Source organism: Aplidium turbinatum, chromosome 11 (genome assembly GCF_918807975.1).
Source record: "Aplidium turbinatum chromosome 11, kaAplTurb1.1, whole genome shotgun sequence".
In the NCBI taxonomy this organism is placed as follows: domain Eukaryota; kingdom Metazoa; phylum Chordata; class Ascidiacea; order Aplousobranchia; family Polyclinidae; genus Aplidium; species Aplidium turbinatum.
Window position 1 is genome coordinate 12647906 of NC_137482.1, and position 21917 is coordinate 12669822.

A 21917-nucleotide genomic window follows, 5' to 3' on the forward strand; every position below is an offset into this window, starting at 1 on the left:
GGTTAGGGCAGAGGAGTAGTAATTTCGATTTCGTGGGTTCGATTCCCACCCTCTGCTAATACTATTTTTTCTTCTGCAACTGAACTGAGTGCAAGAACGATCTCAATGGTAGCGACTTTAACAAGTCGAAATTGTGACTAAAACACAAAGCAATTTCACATTGAAAAGCAGGCACTCTTCGACGAGTGGGTGATGTAAAAGTGCCTACCTTTCAAAACAGCACATATTTCCTAGCACGCAGAGTTTCCAAATATAATTTACACTTATAACAGTCAGCAATTCTGTGAACAGAGAACATAAAATACATTTTGGGCAGAATAAACGCTAAGATATTTGAGAAACTTTTGTGAAAACTTTTATGGGAGTGCTGCAGCACCGCAGCACACACTAACGAGCCGCCCCTGGGTACTTGTATAATTGCTACACTTTACGTAGGAATGGAAACAAGCCGACGCTTCTTATCTGGCTTCATTCAACTTTGCATTAGGAGGAGCAGGATACTGTTTATCAAAAGCGCTCACTAACAAACTTGTGCCGTATTTTGAGGTATGACAAAATTTTTTGATTGGCTATTTCAAAACGTAGTCAGCTATAACTGAAATAAAATAGCTTTAAGCGTAAAGTTTCTGACCGTATCGTAAAATGTTCTAATTGAGTTAGCCTATACGTACCTTAGCATAGAATACTCTCACTCTTATTTTTTTTATCAATATAAGTAAAACTCCGAACCAATGTACTTTTATATTTTTCGAAAAGGGGCCAATTATCATCCGAACAGCTGCATCAATCTCTTTGCCGGATGACTGCGTAATGGGTTTCATCATCACCCACTTGTTGAATACATCTATGGTGAACAGCTACGTCATGCATTCCCACTTAGAAGACTTCTCGGACTTTTCTTTTGAAGATTTTTTTTCACAAGTTACTTTTCCTATCAATTCAAGGACTCTTCCACGTGTTGTTGAAAAAACTGTTGTAAGCACCGAACAATCAAGCAACGCACTTTCTTCAAGCAAAGACCTGAAAGATATAGTAACAGAAACACCAGAAAGTTTTGACTCCGAATTTGTGCTAAAGTTTCATGATACTTTGGTTAAGAATATCAAACTTCCCCTTTAAGGTCACCATCAAAGATGACAGGTAAACGATAAATCTTAGTCACAACAATAACGTGCAAAGACATAGCTACCAAATCACATTTATTTGCAAAAGAGCACATTGAGGTGCAACAGGCTACACTGTAGCCGCGACAGGATAGAAAGAATACGTGGTTGCGCTTGTTAATAAGTTATTGAACCTACCAGAGAAGACCTGGGTTAGCCTACCCCACACTATGTTTGTTGGATAGGAAGAAATCTCACGTAATGTTGCTTCAGTAGAACTGGTGTTTTTGACGGCAGATTAAACTTTCACAAATTTTCTAACAAAAAGAGTTTGACTTGTTTTGATGTGTATCTAAACGTTTTAAATTTTAATAAACAAATCAACTTTTCAATGGAATCAGTATCTTTTATTTCCCTAAAGGTAAAAAAGTGCCAGGTCAGTTTATATTAAAAATGCTTTTGCAACTGTTTTCACATACTCATGTAAGCTACGAAAGCCTGTTGTTTAACGTGTGGTCAAGTTAAAATCACGTGGGTCTACATCAAAGATAACTTGTCCACGCAAGGGAGCTCACAAGCTCTTGCATCTTTGCTTATCCAACAACAAGGTTAGAACTTGCAGTAGAAGTTTATTTTTCTTTGGTGAATTGTTCATCCTAGCCAAAAAATATAGGCCGTTTTTGCATTGATCCAAAGTACTGCAAATTTACAAAATACGATGAATAAAATACCAAAGATTAAGGATTCGTGGTTAGGTTTAAGATTGCATGATTTAATGCGATACAATTTCTCGTAGCCCATCACGTTTTAATTTGATTTTAATTGTTTTTGTGGCATAGCACCAGCGCAACATTTTTCCTACTTTTACTCTGCTTTATCGTCTTAATATTGTATGGAACTGACTAGCGTGAAAATAAATTAATTTGTATTCCAAGACATGTAACCGAGTCGTTTATGTCAAGCATTCATGTGTCCTTGCATTTATGTAGAAAGCAAGAGTGTAGTTTTAAAATGCCTTTGAATCTCATTTTGCTAAGTTGGAGTTAACGCTGAAAAAAGTGCTTTTGGCAGTCACCTAAACATTGTTGTGAAATCTCAGCACGAAAAAAGTGTTGAACTCCACTTTGGAATGTCACAGATTTCACGACAGGCAAAACTTTCTTTTTAAAAGTATTTAAGTCCTGTCTTAAGTTTACTAATTTAGGAACTTAATTTGGAATTTTTAGACTTAGGCACTTTTAAAATTACACTCTTTCTTTGGTCTTTTTTTTATAAAGTTAATCTATTAAGTATTTTAGTAAGAGAATTCTTAGAGAAGCTTTCTATTAATTTATTGTCAGTAAATTTTTCTCATAGTCATACATACTTTTCTCATAACTTAATTCTGCTAAAACTTGATTTCTACGTATCAACAAGACAATTATGTGTTTTTAGGCCGTTGCACATAGCTTACTGACAATGAAAAGATCACCTAATGTTGCATGATATGGTCTGTTGAACCTCTTTGGGAAATAATTGCGTAATTTCTGTTGCATCTCAATACATGCAAGTGCAACGTTTAACACTAATACAGTATAGAACGTGTAAATGTAAACCAAATCTGAATTATCAGGAAAACTATTGAACGAAAGCACGGTATAGGCCTATTGGAGTGTGGTGAATTGTGGTAGGCGAGTTTGAACTTACGCACGTTTAAAGTATGCAAACATAGCCCTTTTTCTTCTGCAAAATATGTAATCGATATCTAATCCATTTTGGTAAGAATATAAACTTGTTTCACTTTATTCGTTTTACCTGAGTATTGATGTTTCTTGGGTTATGAATTATGCACAAACTGTCGATCACATTTACCCGTCTTTGACGCCAATCATGTTTAAAAGGTTTTTAAGCAGTCTCTTAATTAAGACATGTACCTTATTTTGCCTAAGCGTTTTTAAATAAGCTTTCAAGAAACTTCAGGTGGCTTGAATTTTCTAAATAAAGACTTTCCATATTCAAAGATGTGGTTTGTATGTCGAGTAGTTTACGATAGAAGGCTACAAATAAAACTCCTAAATTTGTCTGTTAATGATAATGCTGCATAAAAAATATTATAAATTCCACAAAAAAGTGACCAATGCCAAGCAAAAAAACAAAAACAAACAAAAAAGTAAAGCGAATTAAACAAATACAAATAGGCCTACTGTGCTTGTTCAATAACAATGCAAACTGGTGTGTGGATCCAGTGCCGGATTAACCAAGTGCGGGGCCTGTAGCAGATTGAATTGATGTACATATAATACCCGGGAAGTAATTGAATATTGTATAGATTTGATCCACATTCTACAACAACAAAAATTACAAAAGTCTAATGTAATATTTTATTCGCAAGGTGTAATATAAAATATTTGATAAAACTACCATTCAACGTTTTATAGGCAGAGAAAACTTTTTCTCCAACCGTTGAAAATTCCATGATCAGATCACCGCTTTAATGCGTGATGGAAATCTACAGGTAAATCTGCATCCGGCATTGTAGAGTGCAAAAACAGTGTTGCAGAACGCGTTTTCGAATATTAAATTCTCATCAGTGCAACTACGTTTATGAACGCAATAACAACGGTTAAATTTAAACTCAATACATTACAAAGATTATAAGGACACATTCTCAAACACCGATGCAGATTTGATATAGATTTCCATCACGCATTAAAGCGGTGATCTGATCATGAAATTTTCAATGGTTCGAGAAAAAGTTTTCTCTGCCTATAAAACGTTGAATGATAGTTTTATCAAATATTTCTGGAAACTTCCTTGGTTTCGTATTATAAGTAATATAAAACTTCAACAATATCATTCAAAGGTCTTTTCGACGCATTTTGATCCCTGCAAATTGGCAATTACAGTATTTCAGATGAGTTCAGTGACTTCAGAATGTCATTTTCAATGGTATTCAAAAGAGTTACATAGTGCAGCCGCTCTTGCCCCATCGTGTTTCGCAGATAGTTTTTAATCAACTTCAATTTTCAAAATGATTTCTCTCCAGTACAATTATTAGTTACCATCATAGCCTACATAATTATGTACATAAATGCGCAACAAATTGTCAATGTTAGGAAACGTGGTGTCAATATTGTTTTCTTTAATCAAAGTGAAATAGTTGAGTTCTGGAGAGGAGCAATCAATAGCAATGTGCTTTACGAATTCTGAAAACTGAGGTAGTTCATCTTCCAATCCGTGTTCCAAATCCTGGGAATATGCTTCTAAAAGTCTGTCAGCACTTTCTTGGATCTGCGCACTGCGCAGGTGTTAGGTCATGCAGATTTCCCAAAAAACTAAACCGTGTGTTCAATTGGGTGTATGCCTTGCGACGTAGCTCCAGCGCAGATTGTAGGCTATCCAATACTGCAAGGAAAACTTCCACCCGGAATCTGTCTTTAGGTGATTGATTTTATCCATTGCATCTGGAACTGAACGGCCGATGCCCACATCCTCATCGCATCTTCGATTTCGGTCAATTCTTCTTGTGCTTGTTGGTCGATAATCCGGCACTTGAGTCAGTTTCTGCGCCTCTGACTCAAACTTAGCGAATTGTTTTCTGAAAGTCTGTAGAGATCCTGCCAAAAAGGCACACAACGCTGAAGCAATTTTGAGATTTTGCTGCTTTTCTTGGAGAGGCTTGAGTTTCCTGGAAGCAATCTAGTAAGCTACGGTACTCCAAAAAACCACTAAGATTCCAGTTTTGAGCAACTCCATTTTCTCCAAGTCCATTTGCCTGCTGCCGACATTCGCCTTTTGCTTTTGGTCATTCGCAAGTTTCTCCAGTGCCTTCTTTATGAAAGGAAAACGTTCTTTAATAACCTTAATGGCATCAGCTCTTGTGGACCATTGTGTTGCAGAGAGCTTCTTTAGCACTCCACCACCTGAACACTCCAGAACTGACCACCGATGTGTTGAAGCAGCAAAGAATACATAGATATTTTCAACGAAGTCAAAGAACTGAACTGTTTCTGGACACGATTATGCAGCGCATACACCAACTAAATTCAACGAATGAGCATAGCATGGAACATATTCTGCAACAGCACCAAATTTTTTTTTAACAAGTGCCTGTATTCCGTTGTATTTCTCGCTCATTTTCGACGCGTTGTCATAACTCTGTCCTCGGCAATCGGCCAGATTGATACCCTTTTCACTGGTGAACAGTAGCCTACCAGGCTGTCAAAAATCTGCGGAGCAGTATGGCCCTCCATTGGCAGAAATAGCAGAATACTTTCCAGAGGCCCTGTTGGCTTGACATGTCTTACCGTGAAACAAAGCTGGTCTATGTGAGTAATGTCCGGGGTTGGATCTAGTGATATGAAAAAGTATTTAGCTTCTTTCAGTTCACTAACGATTATATCTTCAGCTGCTTTTCCCAATATGTTGATAACCTCTTCGCAAATGGTTTTTGATAAGTAGGAAGTGTGCCCTTTTCCACGATTCGCATGCATCTTGATGTGTTGGCACGAAATAGCTAGTTAAAATTTACTTACAATTTTCTCCTAGAAGCAATAGGCTAAATCCAGTTCAAATCAAATGTCTTCGCCTCTTCCAATGCAAGAAAAACTATTTACACAAATAACTAACCATAAAATCGCACACAAGTATTCAAGTAACGATTAAATTCTTCCCTGTGACAACACAATGCGCGAAGTTGCCATTCTCTAGAATGTTTCTTCAAACAGCTAGGGCTAGCATCGTGGGCTAGTGGCATTTGAACAGGCAGTTGTCTCCAGCAGAAATTACCATTTTTTTCAGTTTAGAATAATTTGGAAGGGACAAGACGTTGGGACTAGTAATTTAATCCTACAATTATAATGTTCTCCTATGCCATTCCAGTTTGTAAGCCAAAAATTACTTGCCATGTTCGACATTTTTTTTGCAAAAAAAAAATGTTTTTCTCGCCAAGCGCGGGGCCTTGTGAAGCGCGGGGCCCGTTGCAGCTGCTACATCTGCTACTATAGTTAATCCGGCCCTGTGTGGATCATGTTCTTTAATGTTGCTGTATCTTATTCTTACGCAAGTTATTAACGGGGATTTAGCCATACTTACCTTACAATTTACAGTACAAAAAAAAACTCTTGCTAGAAATAAAACAAATATTTCAGACATTTTTCGTGTTTATTTTATAGTTTGTTTGCCAATAAAAGTTTTTTTGTCATATTTAGCAGTTAGCACAATGTCATCGCAATTCACTCATGTAAAGCGAATTTATATTTACTTTTCTTGGGTATTTAAAACAGTTGCTGTGATCTTGTATAAAAGATTGCTAAACTAAATTTTATATGAAAATCAATGCACTCAAAGAAAACCACCATATGGATGGCCAAAGTTCTGAACAAACTTTAATTCATTCATTTCGCCATCAAGTCAATAAAATAATTAAAATTTTAAAACTATATTCAATAGAAATTCTTGCTAAACTGAACTGAACAAGCCACAAAAGGTCAGAAGATTACGATTAAACAAAAAAGAGTAGACTACGTCAAATTGAGGCCATGTTAGATGTTGTGGAAATAAATTTTAAAAACATAAAAAACTGTCATCAATCGGGAGGAAACTTAAACACAAACACGACCCCAACCATTTCGGTTTGTTTGCAATTTTTATCTTGTCATAGTTGTATCAAGATATATCTTGTATGTCAACTTTTCTAAAAGTTTATACCAAAATAAATAACCGAGTGTGCGCTCAACTGAAAAGAAACACAGCAGCCAAGACATGTCGACGAACCATCCATGCGATAAAGCTTGTGAATGAATTTAACTATTTGCTGTTACCACTTCTTGTCAAACAGAAGAGAGCAAACAGCACTTTTTCCCTGCGAAAGAAAGAAAACAAGCAAGCTGGAACCAGGGTTGCCAGATTGATAAAACAAAAAAGGCCAAATGCATTCCCAAAAAAGGCCAAATTATAGAAAAAAAGGCCAAACCTGAGGTTTTATTCTCTTTGTTGAAATCAGTGGTGTTTTTGCACTTACTTTCAACAAAAATTATATAATATTTACCCAGTTTCTATTGTTTTACATGTTATCTGTTAAAGAAGAATCGCTTAGTAAAATTCCTGAAAAAATGCAATCCATAAAATGCAAACAGATAGGCATGGAAACAATTACAATACAACTGAAATATGCATACAACATTAGGCTAAGCATCATCCTGTAGACTAAAACACCATTAACGTCCACCAGTGAGACCCTGGTGACTAGTGAGAAGGAGTTAATATTGGCATATCACTTAATGCAATATGAAATAGTATACAATATTTATACCCAATACAATTACTTGTAGGCTACATTAAACACCCAACACTGCAAAATCAGAGAAATCAATTGCATTTATGTCCAACATCCTTCCACAATGAACACTCCTTACTATTCTAGGAATGCTAGCGCCTCTGCCATTTCGTTACTGCTAGTTTCACCATAAACAATATCAGATGTGAAACGCCTTATCATTATGGCACTGGCAGTCTGGCATCAAAGTTTGTGCAACATTTTCCATTCAGCAGCATGTCCATTTGTATTCGCAAAATCGTTTCCAAAAGCTCAGTCTGCATTTTGTTTCGTGTTTTTTTTTTCACTGCAGTAAGTAATGAAAAATCCTCTCTACTACTGCATTACTGACAGGGATGCAGAGACATGTTAAAGCATAGCTAGCAAGGTCTTTGAAATGGGCATGATGTAAAACGCTACACCAAAACTTTTCACTGTTGCTAGGAATAACCAAAAGAACTATGAAAACCAAAAGAAAAAAAGGCCAAACAAATGCCAATCGGGAAACTAAAAAAGGCCAAAAAAAGGCCAAGCGGCCAAACAAAAATTGTCCAGCCAAACACTTTTCAAAAAGGCCAAATTTCTGACATTTGGCCGTAAAAAGGCCAATCTGGCAACCCTGGCTGGAACGAGCATGACACCGATTTAAACAATGGCTGGTTTGTATTACACTTCAATGGAGAGAAAAAGGTTTTTCTTTCAAGAGAGGTTGAAAAAAAAACTTTTGAAGTGCGCATCGAATTCTTCTGAAAATGCGTTGATTGCAATAGGAATTGAATGAAAAAACAATTAAAAAATATTTTAAGTACGGTACATAGAAGTGTAGGCTATTGAAGTGTATGCAGTCTTGAACCATAATTAGAATAAACCAAAAAACAAAAGTTATGTCATCAAGTAACGTAACCGCAGTTTTAGCCAGCTGTTTAGAGTTACAGTGACAAGGCACAGGCTTTCTTTTTGTGCTAGTTGCAGTGTTCGTTATCCGACGAATGAGAAAGTAGGCCTAAACGTGGAAGCATAAAGAATTGTTCTATTGCTTTTAATTGTTGAACTTTATTAATATCTGAACCAAGCACTTGTAACCTACTTGGAGAAAAAGATTACTTCGCTGATGTTTCGCAGCAGGGTGTCTGATTAGGAGAATAGGCTATGAAATAGAATGAGTCTCCGTCTGAAAATGGCAAATGCACAGTTGTAATCCTAAAATATGTTCTAGTGTAGTACTGTATTAATGACGTAACTTGGGATATAAGTCAAGGAGGCTACTAATCTAAGATAAGCTCACAGCAAGACAAGGCCTTTTTAGAACATTTCGCTTGGGAGTGGGGAGAACAAATTTTCGTCCGGGTATTCCAACGGATGGGGGCGACGAAATTGCCCACCACTTTCCCCGTTTGAAAGGGTCTTCTGCAAACTTTGTAAATTACTGTAGGCCGTAGGCCTACATGGAGAAAAAAACTCTCTTGTTGAGTGCAAGATAGGGAAGCTGAGACCCATTCGTTATATTTTGTTATAAAGCAAAGTCAGTAACGCTTTGAGCTACGTTTAGTTTATCCTTTGAAACATACTGAAAATTTTGCTTTTTGGCCACCGAGAATTATTTGAAGTAATTTATTGTGATAAAAAATGCCTTAATGTGAACGCAGTATATCGGTAAAGAGGGGAAGAGAACTCAATTTAATATATGTATTTGTCAGGGGCAGTTTGCTCCCTGGCCCTATGTATGACCGAGAGCATTAGTTTACAATTGCCATATATAGTTTTAGAGCCTACTGCAAACAATAGGCTACGTATTATGAAAAACGTTGTGATATTTGAAAAGATTACACTGTGACCTACATTTCTAATCTAAAAGGTCTTTATTGAGGTTTGATCCCACATTTAGACCTCATCAATTCAACCGACTTTGTACAACATGTTGGTTAAACAATGGTGCCTGATTGTATTTGGGATTCAAAGAAAAAGGATAAAACCATTACTTATTAAAAGAAATACGATGTAACAGATTTACGTCGAATGCTAAACATCAGTTATATCGAAGTTTTGATTAAATAGAGTTCGTTTGCCGACGAATTGTTTTCTCTTACATCATTTGGGCCTAGCTCAATTACAGCACTGCCTGCACAACGACTTTCAATTTGTTGATTTATACTTATTTGTATGCATGGAATATTGCTCAGACAGACAAGTTGTAGAAAATGTTGCCATCTCGATGCTTTTACAAATGCGATTTCCAAATACAAGTGGCACAGAATCAAAAAGGTTTGACAAGCTGACTAACATTAAAAAAACAAAACGAAAGTGAGGAGATAAGCAATGTAAGTTTGGAATATTGTAAGGCAAGCTTTCGCACCCATGCAAACATTTTTCTTTGTTTAAATACATTCTGAGACATTCTATGACATCTGTCAACTGTCACACGTCAAACAAAGGTGAAAAGCATAAAAATGAAATATTGCAATCCGATGATCAACGATTTCCCGTTATGGCCTTTTTATTTTTGCCTGCAAACCGCAAAACAATGGAGACGTTACAACTAACGAAACTATACAGCTCATTAACACTTTCTGGTACGATGAGAAAAAAACCTACCTCATTGTAGAATTCTTTGCGGCCTAAATGCTATAGGCTTCGCCAATTAATCACACGTTACAATAAAATATGAGTCCTTGTCATACGACTCCTACCAGTTAGTCTATCAAGCATGTGTGCTGATCATGCAGACAATATTCGCTTTTTTAGTTGTAATCGTTTCTTAGAAATTGATTTTGTTGTCTCATTGAGTGGTAGCCAGGCCCGGATTTAGGGGGGGGGGGGGGGCAGAGGGGGCAGTTGCCCCGGGCCTCCCGCATTTGAAGGCCCCCCTATGTGGAAAAAAATGTAATTTTGTGTTATTTTTTTCATTTTGGCCTTTAAAGTTTCTGCAAAATGCTGTGCAGTACTGGACTGATGCTACTGTAGACGCAGAGGTGGTTTTTCGCGCCATAGGCGCGAAAAATGTTTTTGCACGGGGCCCCCCGATCTAAACGTGCCCCGGACCCCCCATCAGTTAAATCCGGCCCTGGTGGTAGCGCGTAGGCTGCATCTTGATATGGCGTAGTTTAGGCTTCTCATGCGAGTCTACAACGCAATCCACAAAAAAACGTTAGGCCTACAAATTTAAAACTCTCGAAAACTATTTGAGTTTCAATAAAAGCTTTCGCACAAAAACTTTACTGAAAACTTAACACAGCTGCGAATGCACCGGTTTGAGATTTTTTTTGTAAAAATATGACTTAAAAATACATTCGTGTTCGAAGATTTGTCTAAGTAGAAAATGTAGCTTTTGCTGATTGTTATCCTACTACTGTCCAACATAAAGTATTCTTAAACCTCGTATCGAGCATGAAACATATGATAAGTGTCAGCAGGGCACTATTAGCTATTACGCATTTGTCGAGGAGTTATGTTGCGAAAACTATGTGAAAGCTAAGTCTCCACTTAATACAGCAGTTGACATAAGTGTTACATATGTAATAACATTTCCCACTCAAGTTTGAAGTACTATTTCTGAGATGTCTCACACAACGCTGTCTTTATAATATTCCTACTTGTACAACACGGTATAAGCACACAAATGCGCAACAAGGCATTTGAACGCATTTTCAAAAGTGTTTCCAAAACGAGAAACAAGATTGATTGGTCTAAAATTTATTCTAGAAGTTAAATAACAAAGTCGTAGTTTATTATTATCTTGGCGTTTGCAATGTGTCAGTGCGACTTGAAAGTATGCTCTTTCCTTCAACGAACAGATAACTTTTTAACTTGTTCACATCTAGCAATAATGCTTTTCTTTTGTGTTTTATAGAAAGGCTTATCATGAAGATTTGCAACTGCTTGTTGTTTTTACTTGTTTCATTGCTAACATTTGTTTGCGGACTAAAAGTCTACAAAATTGACGAAGAAACTGGACAAGATGCGTACATAGGAAATATACCTAAGGATTTAAAGCTTCCTTCTCTATCTTCAAATGGTTCTCCACTCCAATATACCATTCTCAGTGGAAATGACAAAATTAGAGTGGATAGCAATAGCGGTGACTTACATACTATTATTAATCTTGATCGAGAACTGTTATGTCCGAATACCCCGCCTGAATGCAGTATTGATGTTGAAGTGCTGGTTACTCCTTTAGACCCTTTCACGCTTATCAAAGTTAAATTGATCCTGAAAGATTTAAATGACAATTCACCTGCTTTTCCGAGTGATATTATTCAACAGGAAATTTCTGAAAGCGCAATCGTTGGTTCTCTGATTCGCTTGGATAGCGCGGTTGATCCGGATTTTGGTTTAAATTCTATCCAACGATATGAAATATCAACTTTGAAACCAAGTCAGCATGGTAAAGATGAAAAATCGGTGCCGTATTTTCGCTTGGAAACTATTGAAAACCTTGATGGGACTAAAATCCCTCAACTCATCCTTTCCAAAATGCTTGATCGTGAAAAGATTTCATCTTATGAGCTTCTTTTAACTGCAATTGATGGTGGATCTTCTCCATTATCTGGAACCTCCACGGTACTTATTACCGTAACTGATGCAAATGACAATCCTCCTTCATTTCCGCAAAGCAGTTACGTAGTTGAAGTTCCTGAGGATGTCGGTAGTGGGTACTCTGTCATCCAACTACAAGCTTCCGACCTGGATGCAGGATCAAATGCTCTTATAACATATAGTTTTCCAAGCGCTGTAAGCAGAGAAGATCGATCACGCTTCAACTTAAATGAAGATACAGGGGTTCTGTCTGTAAGCGATGTGGGATTAGATTATGAAACCAAAAAAATACATCATTTAACTGTTGAAGCCAAAGATCAAGGTTCTAATCCAGCTTCGACCTACACAACAGTGACTGTTAAAGTTCAAGACGTGAATGACGAAGCACCCCATATAGATATAAACTTCATGGGATTAGTTCAACAAATTGATGATGGAACTGCAGTAACAGACAGAAATTCTAAACAAATATCTATTAAAGAAAATGTCAAGGTCGGTACATACATTGCTTTTTTAACTATAACCGACCGAGATACTGGAATTAATGGAAATGTTAGTTGTCGATTGAAAGAAAGCACAAGTTTCAAAATGGTGACTGTGGACAAAAACGAAAACAGGCAAGTTGTGTATTGTAGGCTTACTTCATTGCTAGATTGTCAAATAAACTTTTCGTTTTTCAAAGAAATTAGCATTTATAAAAAAGCATTGAGTGTTGCATACTTTCGTGTAACCTGTCCCATAGAATGTATACTGTAGATCCTTGTTTTTGTGACGTTTAAAATTGTAGCTTATTTTAATAGAAAATTTAAAGAAAACTTTTAGTTTTAACAAATGGCTTTCATACTGAGTGTAAGGCTAAGTTTCAAAAAAGATTTAATTTACTCACAGATACCTAATCAAAACGAAAGCAGAGCTCGATCGCGAGGTAGAACGCTTTCACAACATAGAAATAGAAGCTTGGGATTTTGGTCACCCTGTGCACACTAGCAGTATGATGATTGTTGTTGAATTATTGGATGAAAATGACAATGATCCTAGCTTTGGAAAAGATGTGTACCGACTGGCAGTTAGCGAAAGCGTTTCTGGCGGTGCTGACATCGCTGTACTAAAAGCTCAAGACGTCGATGATGGAATAAATGCAGAAATCCGCTACTCTGCAAGGCCAGAATCGAATGCCACCATCGTGCCTTTTGTCATAGATCCAGTGTCTGGGCACGTTTCTTTTGTCAAAGGAGCAGCACCGTTGGATGCTGAAAACCGAACTGGTCCTTTTCGCCTCAAGGTTACTGCAACTGACAACGGAGATCCTTCACGCAAAACTAGCACTACTCTCATAGTAAGAAAAGTGTTAATTTTACAACTATCTTAGGCGATTGAAAACTGTTGATTTAAAACGTCACCCTTAACTCTAAAGGTAATTTAAAACAGTATCTGAAACTTCAACGTCAATGCAACTGCTTTGAAATAGATTTCCATCGCCGACGAAAATGACAACTCTCCCCGGTTCCAACAAGAGAGTTACGCGTTTCATATAAAAGAGGACGAAAACTTAGGAAAGTATTTGGGTCGTGTTCTTGCTACCGACAAGGATGTGGACAAAGCAACCAATGGAAGAATAACTTATAGCTTTTTGAGAGATGAGACAGCATTTACTATCAAAGCTGAAACCGGTACGTCAAATTTATTGGAATGATCTAAGTACAAATATGCCTTGTGTTGTATTTGACTCGATTGGGAAAAAAGGTGCACACTAATATAACGATTCTTCTCCTTTTTTGATTTTATTAAGGCCAATAGAAATTTTGTGTGACGTATGTTTATCAAAATAAAAGTTGTCAAAAGCTGGTTTTCAATACTTGATAATCATTTATACATACCGTGTTTAGGTGAAATATTTTTTAACGGCAACCCGGAAGACCTGGATCGAGAAGCACGTCATTCGAAATCCTACACGCTGTCAGTGATTGCCACGGACCACGGAGAGTCATCACAAACGGATCAAACCACAGTTCACATTTACTTAATAGATGTGAATGACAATCATCCAAAAATTTTGTTCCCCAATGTGACCAAAGACATATCGTTTCTTTATATAAAATCACAGCCGTCAAAACCAGAAGCTCTTCGCATGTCCCTTAAAGCCACGGATGCTTCATCATCCGGTGACGAGCATCCTATGGTGTTGAGAGATGAAGGCAGTGCAAACAGCACAGTCAACCGTTTGCCAAGCATTCGTGTCAAAAAAGTAGCTAAGCCAAGTTTGAAAGATGTTTTGTTAATTGGATTGTCTTCATCGAAAAAAGCATGGATTCCAAAAAGCACACCAGTCGTCATAACTAAAATCAAAGCTGATGACCCGGATGAAGGTGAAAATGGACGTGTAAGATATACAATGGTGGAAGGAAATACTTACAATTACTTTAGTGCTCATATGCATTCGGGAAACATAACTTTAAGAATCACCGACGAAACGAAAGTGCGCCAAATGAAACGAGGATGTCATGTTATTAAAATTAATGTTGATGATCTTGGAAAGCCGTCGCTTCGTTCCTCAGCATGGGTACGTTGAATGCAACATGTATCTTTTTGAAATCGGTTGGTTCACGGTTAGTTTATGTGTAGAGTTTGACATTGTGTTACACTCCAATTATACAAAAAAAAAAACAAGATTACATACTAACCTACAAAGTTGTGTCGAAGAGTATAAGTTTTATTTATTTGTGTTAAAGTCTTTCCAATTTCTTAAAATCTTAAAATAACTCCCTTTTTATAATTCACATCTATCTTATACTTCAAGTTTGTACTTATCGTTTTAAGTTGTGCAGGGATAATAATCCGAACTATTTTTAATGAACTTTTTCAGGTCAATATATATGTGACTGACGCAAGCCCAGGAACTGTTAATGTAACTGAAGCTATGAAGGGATGTAGAAACAACACTTTCTACCCAAGGAAGTTCATTTCACCTGACGACGAAATAATCATAGCAGGATTGAGCCTGATTGCGTGGATTGCAATTATTGCTGGATGTTTAGTTTTTTTGCTTTTCATTCTCTTGATTATTGTGAGTTTTAGTTTTGAAGGCCTTACTTTGGTAATTTCTTGTGGCAATACAACTTTATCAACAATAATTGTTTGTGTTGTTGTTGAAGATGATAAAGCTTCGGTGCTGCTGTCGCGCTAAGAAACCACGCACACGCAAGAGTCCCGTCGACGCGTACAACGAAACTGCTTACTCTCATGGTGCTCATACTGATGGCAAAAAGAAGAAAGGTATGGCAAATATGAGTTGACGACGATTGAAGCTTGTTTCCACTGTACATGTGGCTGCTATTTTCACAAAACAGCGTGTTTTTAATCAAAAATCCAAAATGAAGATACTAAACTCATGTTCAGCAAACGTTTCGAAAACTAAACTGTGTTCATCTTCAATGCTATTGAACTTTGAGTGGCCTACTATAAAACTTTCGAAATTTTGAAATGAAACTTTTTTATAGCGCTAAAGATGGAAAACGTTTAATTTTTGAAACGTTTGCTGAACGTGAGTTTCGTATCTACATTTTGCTTTTTACATTTTTTTATTAAATTGACCAAGCGTCCCAACCATTTTGCTTTATACGTGATTTTATTAATTAGCTACTTTATTCTTTGCGCCAATGTCTAACATTGATCATCAAGGCAACATAAACAACCTAATCGTATCTTGCCGCAGATCATCATCGTTTTCCGAGCGGAACCATTGACAGTCGAACTTCTTACTGCTCTGATTGGACAGCTTCCCACATGCCAATGACGCGGGTCAGTCAACACTTGTATAACATTTTTAAAACCATTTTATGAAGCGTTTTCCATTTTTTAAAGTTCTTGTGGACAAAGCCGTTGAGAGGATAATTTGGGCCGGTACCACTGAGATCCTCGAGTCACAAATAAACACACTTTTGTTAAAAAGAAAAAATGCACTAGATTCAAAGAATACGACGTGGTCTCCAGGTTCGCGGACCTCTTGGAAACATTAAGGGCCTCTAAAATCATTCCGGGCCAGGGTGCCAAAGAATCCTTGACCCCCTCCCTGTCAACGCCAGCTCACAGCATAAGTGAATTGAAATTAACTAAAAGTTAGAGCATATAGCCTACAATAAGTTATGTTATTAATCAATCTGCTTTTTTATTTAGGTCTCTTTGTTTTGTCAATAAATAAAAGTTATTGGATATCTGGGGACGTTTCAAAAAAAATTTTTTTTTTCAAAACAATGCGTAGAGTTAGACCTTTGAGACAGGCCCTGAGGTTTTTTTTTCACGTATTACACGAAACGAATTCAAGATGCATGTTGAATACAGTTCAAAGGTTTTGAGGTTTTACTTGCTTAATTTGTAAACACAAGTCTTCAAGGACAAAGCCTTATGTTTGAAACAGAAAGGTGCTTTAATAGTGCGTGAGTCCACTGAGAAGTGATACGATATATCGCTTTAATTATTAAAAAAAAAATTACGTGTACTCTATATGTTGCCAGATACTAATGTCTAATGCCAATTATCTTGAAATAAATAATACATTAGGTACGCGGTCGATGCAAGCGTATTACATTATACCAGATTAATTGGATTTTTTATCGGTTATAATGCTTTAAAATTTTTGTGGCAAATTTTTTTAAGTTATTGGAAACAGATTTGCTTATACTTTTTAGCCTGTCTTATTTCTATGTTGCATGGTTTTATTTCAGTTTTATCAGTTGAAAATTTAAGAAACAATAAGCTAGTAGTAATATATCACTATGCTTGTCAATATTCGCACACTGTTTTCGTCCGGACTGTGCATGAAGTATCGTCTGTAGTTTTTGACATACCATGCTCAATCTTACCCAATAACGTTGTTTAAATGTCGTCAGACGATGCAATGATGAATTAAAATGGGCATCACCGTTGAGGTTAACATGACATTATGACAAGCCTCTCACTGGTTGGACACGATAATGCGACATTTTATTCCTTGTGCAATTTTATGGTTTCAAAATCTATGTGATTCACAATACGCCATCGATAGATCTATGTTTTAGTGTTAACTGACTCACACAGGAAAAATTAGGCAGCATGACATGCTTCATATTCACAAACGTTGATGAAACGAAGGTGACAATAAATGTTGCTTATCACCGTTCCAAAAACTCTCAGTCAGGATTCAGCATGATGACGTAATTCCACAAAAAATCCGTACTTATTTCTTGTTTTGAAACAGGGGGACCATAAATAGTTGAATCAAGATGAAAAGTTTCATTATAGTATTACTTTGGAGTGTTTTTGTGGTTGCCACAGCAAACTCTGTGAACAATTGCTTTCCTGAGTTATTGAATGGTGTTGCTTGTCCTCCGCTACGTAGCTTCAAGTATTTTTGGCTTTAATTGAAGATAGGCCTACCCAGATATTGTAAGAAAAAGAGGGAGATGTAACCTACCCACAAAAGATGAGCTTGTGCCTACAAAACAACGATCTATATATCTAGATATATTCATTGTTTTTATAAACCTTGTCCTCAAGTGACTTTAATGATGTTCTTTTCGGAATGTTTTAGTTGCGTTATTGAACTCATTTTCTTGCAAGATGAATTACTGCGTGTTTGTTGCATCCAAAATGTTTTCATTTAACAAAAATACATAATTGATTGATGGTTAGTTTATTTCCATTGACTAAAATAGGCAAGTAGTGACAGTAGCCCACTGTACGCATAGGCCTACAAAGCTTTCGAAAACCTCTACATATTATTATGTGAGAAAAAATGATTCAATACAATTTATTTATAATAACTGAGAACTTGGTTAAAGTTAAAAAATGATGGGAAACAAACCAGCTTGCATTATAAGCAACCCGAAGATTTTTCACTTGTGCTGGGTTTACCCAAAAGCGTTAAGACGCCATATAAAAGACTGCGGATAGAGATAAAGTGAAAGTTACATTACATTTAGTTGAGCATGGACTCCGAATTTCTAATCTTTAAAGCATTTAGATTTTTGGAACAAGATTAAATAATTTAGCGAGCTTGGGCTGCTGCATGCCATTATTTGGAATCGATATTAAATGGATCAAGATATTTTTTGTATTAAACTGTCAACTAGTAATCGGTGGTGGTAAGGGTGATAATGATGATGATGATACTTATGCACAACCATGCTTCAAAACTCAACTATATGGCTTTCCACTACGCCTGCCAATGTGAAATTAGCTTTTTAATTTTTCACGTATTGACAATAGCCTACGTCACGTGTCTTTTGGGAGTTTCTGTTGTTACAGAAATTATGACGATTTCTTTCGTATGTAACAGTGTACTGTGTAACCTACAGTATGTATCTAGCAATGCCTTCTACAGCATAATGAAATAAACCATTGGCAATCAAGTTGAAGTTTTAACAGGAAATAGTCTTTGCTACATTGCTACTTCATTTGGAACTTTCAAAGCGAAAAGGGCCACCGTTGCACCACATTACCACATTGCATTATTCATAAGCGTTCATGAGCTGTCAACATCAACCGACATGTCACGAAAATTCATTTAGAAGTCGTAACGAGCAGAGTTGTGACTTCAATTAAAATTTTTGCCTTTGGCAAAGTATGGTCCAAAGTAAACCTCCAAAACTTTTAAATCATCCAATGGTTTACAACCTAGAACGTAACAAAAACGCATTTTTGTGTAACAAACAAAACGCATTGTTGTGTAACAAACAAAACGCATTGTTGTGTAACAAAAACGCAGAGTCAACTTTTCAGAAGGCTTCTCACAGTTGCTTTGTAACAATTGATGTATTTGGTTGTTGCAAGTTTTTAGTTTTCTGCCTTTAATGTGGCAATATCCGAGACCTAGGTCTACTAACTTTAGTAATCTGAATGATCTTTATGTGCTGGACCAAAATTAGGTCGCGCTTTTTAAAGGACCAGCTCCGACTTTGTGGCTCCTTTTGCCAACAGATCCTGGCTGCTAGATTACTGAAGGGATTCCAACGCTGAGTCAGCAATCAATCTTTTTAAACTTATGCAACTTTTTCGTTTTATCAGTAAAGAAGCACTTGTTTTTAGCAGCTTATTGGTGCACTCTCAGTTTATTGATGAGTTGACCGAGCGTGTAAAAAACAAGACAGCTTTCTAAACTCAAGTCACCGGTTCTAATCATTTAATGCACTCCGCCGAGTTTTGCTATACTTGGTTGTAAAATTCTTTTTCGTGTTTGCTAACGTCTGGTGGCGTAAAAGCAATGCTAAAATGGCAATAGTTTTTGGTGTTTTTTTTTCTGTGCGTTCTAAAGCGACTACAAATCCCTTAAATAAGGGTATGGCGATGACTGAATTTGTTCGATTTTTGTTTTTAATAACTTCACATTCCGCCAACGGTTATATCGTTGTTGAAAAGTTATGTTTATTTTGGTTGATTTGACGTTAGACAGCATGGCATAGCAAAACAATCTTTAAACATTGTGATGGAAATGCCAGTAGTTATTTTTAGATAAATTGCTAATGCAATTTATGTTAAAAGGAAGCGTGCAGTAATGAACTAGCTTCTTGACCAGTTAAAGAAAACAACTTGAATACATCGTTTAAACACTTGTCGGTTTTTGGTGTTATTTTACGGTTTTTATGCTTCTTTTGAGATTACTTTTGCATACTCTTGACTATTGGTCATTAATGGCAAGTTGGTGTTAGTACGGCCATCTTGTAATAGGCATTTCAATTGTGAACGTAGATTTTGTATATATAGGCAGAATATGTATTTCAAAAAGTTAATTGTTGCTGTTTGATGAAAGTGATAATGACCCATTGCAATAGTGCAGGTTCATATATGCCATTGCATTTTTTGCATATTGGCTACGTCTCACCCAGCGCATTGTATTGCAGTTTCAATGCTGTTGTTCAGACGTACAGTCGATAGAAACATTAATGGAAAAATACTGTATAAAATTATTGATTGAAAAATCTTTCTTTCGCTTTGATCTTAATGTAGCTTTAATAAACTTTAATTGAAGGGTTGATGTAAGCGTCAATACTGCATATGGCTAAGAATTTATCAACCTTTGATTAGCGCACATTGAATATTACTTCACAGAAATGCTGATAGTTTGTGCTTCTGATGGCAATAAACCCACAGAAAGCTAATGCTTTTGTTGAACTGAATTCGCTACAGTTTATATCGACGAAATAAATGTCTTGTTGGTTTTGATAGGCAACGCTTGTTTGCACTGTTAGTTGGTTTCTATTTTACACTCGAGCGGTTTTAGAGAGATTTGCGTAACATACCGCACTTTTTGACAAGCCTGTTGCATTTAATTGTTAAGTAGTAAGTATTCGTGTCTTCACAGAACTTCTCGCTGTTTCGTTAACTCACTTGTCTACAATTTTTGCTAAGCTTGTCAGTTTTAATTATCTTTTTATGCTTTTATTGATAGACGCTGTCGGACCAGTTGAGCGGTCAATTCCACCTTGGTAATATGATATCTGCGCTTGTTCAAGTGTGAAAGGAAAAAAAGTAGATATTTTGTGACAGGCCATAAAGCATGACAATCTTCGTTATTTCTGCGATGAAATTTCAATTTATAATTCCAAGACCATTGTTCAATATTTGGCCTCCGAATAACAGATTGCATGGGCCAGCTGTCAGCTCACGCCTTGCCAACTTTTAATATCTTGCACTGGAAATCGACAAGAAACTGATGCAAAAAAAAGAAAATAATCCACTAAAAATGACAAAACTTTTCGACTTGCATAATCAGACGACAGCATTCAATCAAATTCTATTTTGTCTGCACATTTGTTGATTTAATTAGTTCATTGTGGAATCCCAAATGGTGTCCTAGTAAAGTCACTTTAAACCCATAACTTGCTTACAACGAAAATTGACTTTCAATGCGAAAACGTCTGTGTAGGTATATAATCGCATCAGGGCGTTACTGTGTGGAAAATGTGATAAAACCATAACAGTTTGCTTTATTGTTTCACGTATTGAGTTTGTATGCTCAGTGTGCTTACAAACATCTGTTGCTAAAAAAAAATGTCCTGTTCCATCTCTAAAGTCAAGTTTGAATTTTGCTGTGGAAATTCTTGACTGAAAAAAGTAGATCAATGTGCCATCTCGGGGTATCAACTGCGTAGATATTCTGCTCGGTGACGTTAAAGTAATGCAGAAATAGAAATTTCTGTGAGCTGGAAAGAGAGTGATCAAACCTTGACCACTTCATGGCTACGCAATTTCTATCTTTCTGCAAGAAAGTTGGAAGTTTGAACTCAGTTACCATTTTGCAGACAACAGCATCCCAACTGCAGTTTGACAACTTCCAGTGAAGTAATTGCGCTGTCTTTACATTTTGTACTCTTACTCATTCTGGAACTTGGGGAGTGGTTTTTACTTTGCAAAATAAGCGGTACATGAGTTGCATATTTTGCTTTTCGCTTGACCGCTTCAGCGGAAATCAACAATGCGCGTGGTTGGTGCTGCGTCACTGCGTTCAACTTCTGTGGCCCTGCTGTCATCGCAGCCGTTTTAACCTATTTTCGAAAATGTGGCTGAAAACAGTTTTTGGTAAGGTTTGCACACTTTGTTTTCTCGCTCAAGGGTTCCCAATTCGGAGTAAATTTACAACCCCCTCGGGGCTCGGGATAAATCTCACTTGTATGGGTGTAAATTTACTCAAGCTGGAAAGATAATGTTTTGATAAATGTCCAACTTTGATTCGAAAATAAATGATAGGGGTAAATTTATTGAACTAATTTTCTGCAAGAGGTAAACGAGAGCAAAAAGTCGAAAATCCCTTAGCTTTTACGCAGCCACAATGTTCTTGACTGATATAACAAAAACAGCAAATATGCACTATGCAGTACGCCTTGTTGCCGTTACTGTGTTCCAGTGTTCATATACATTCTATCCTTTAAAGCAAACAAAATGTTATAAAATCAAAACTACTAATAGTCTAAATTGAATTGAAACAAACTTTTCAGAATCGCAGAAGTTCTTTA

At 36.6% G+C, this 21917-nt stretch overlaps 1 protein-coding gene across 1 annotated transcript in view; it reads left to right on the plus strand.

Annotated features, from left to right (window-relative positions):
* The first annotated feature begins 11256 nt into the window (after window positions 1–11256).
* Window positions 11257–21917, plus strand: part of LOC145780221 (protocadherin-7-like) — a 23008-nt gene continuing 12347 nt past the window's right edge. The window contains exons 1-7 of the mRNA XM_082591923.1: window positions 11257–12548; window positions 12820–13267; window positions 13400–13601; window positions 13818–14491; window positions 14795–14995; window positions 15084–15204; window positions 15644–15729. Of these exons, the coding sequence (XP_082448049.1) occupies window positions 11257–12548; window positions 12820–13267; window positions 13400–13601; window positions 13818–14491; window positions 14795–14995; window positions 15084–15204; window positions 15644–15729 (3024 nt within the window). The remainder of the gene's footprint in view (window positions 12549–12819; window positions 13268–13399; window positions 13602–13817; window positions 14492–14794; window positions 14996–15083; window positions 15205–15643; window positions 15730–21917) is intronic.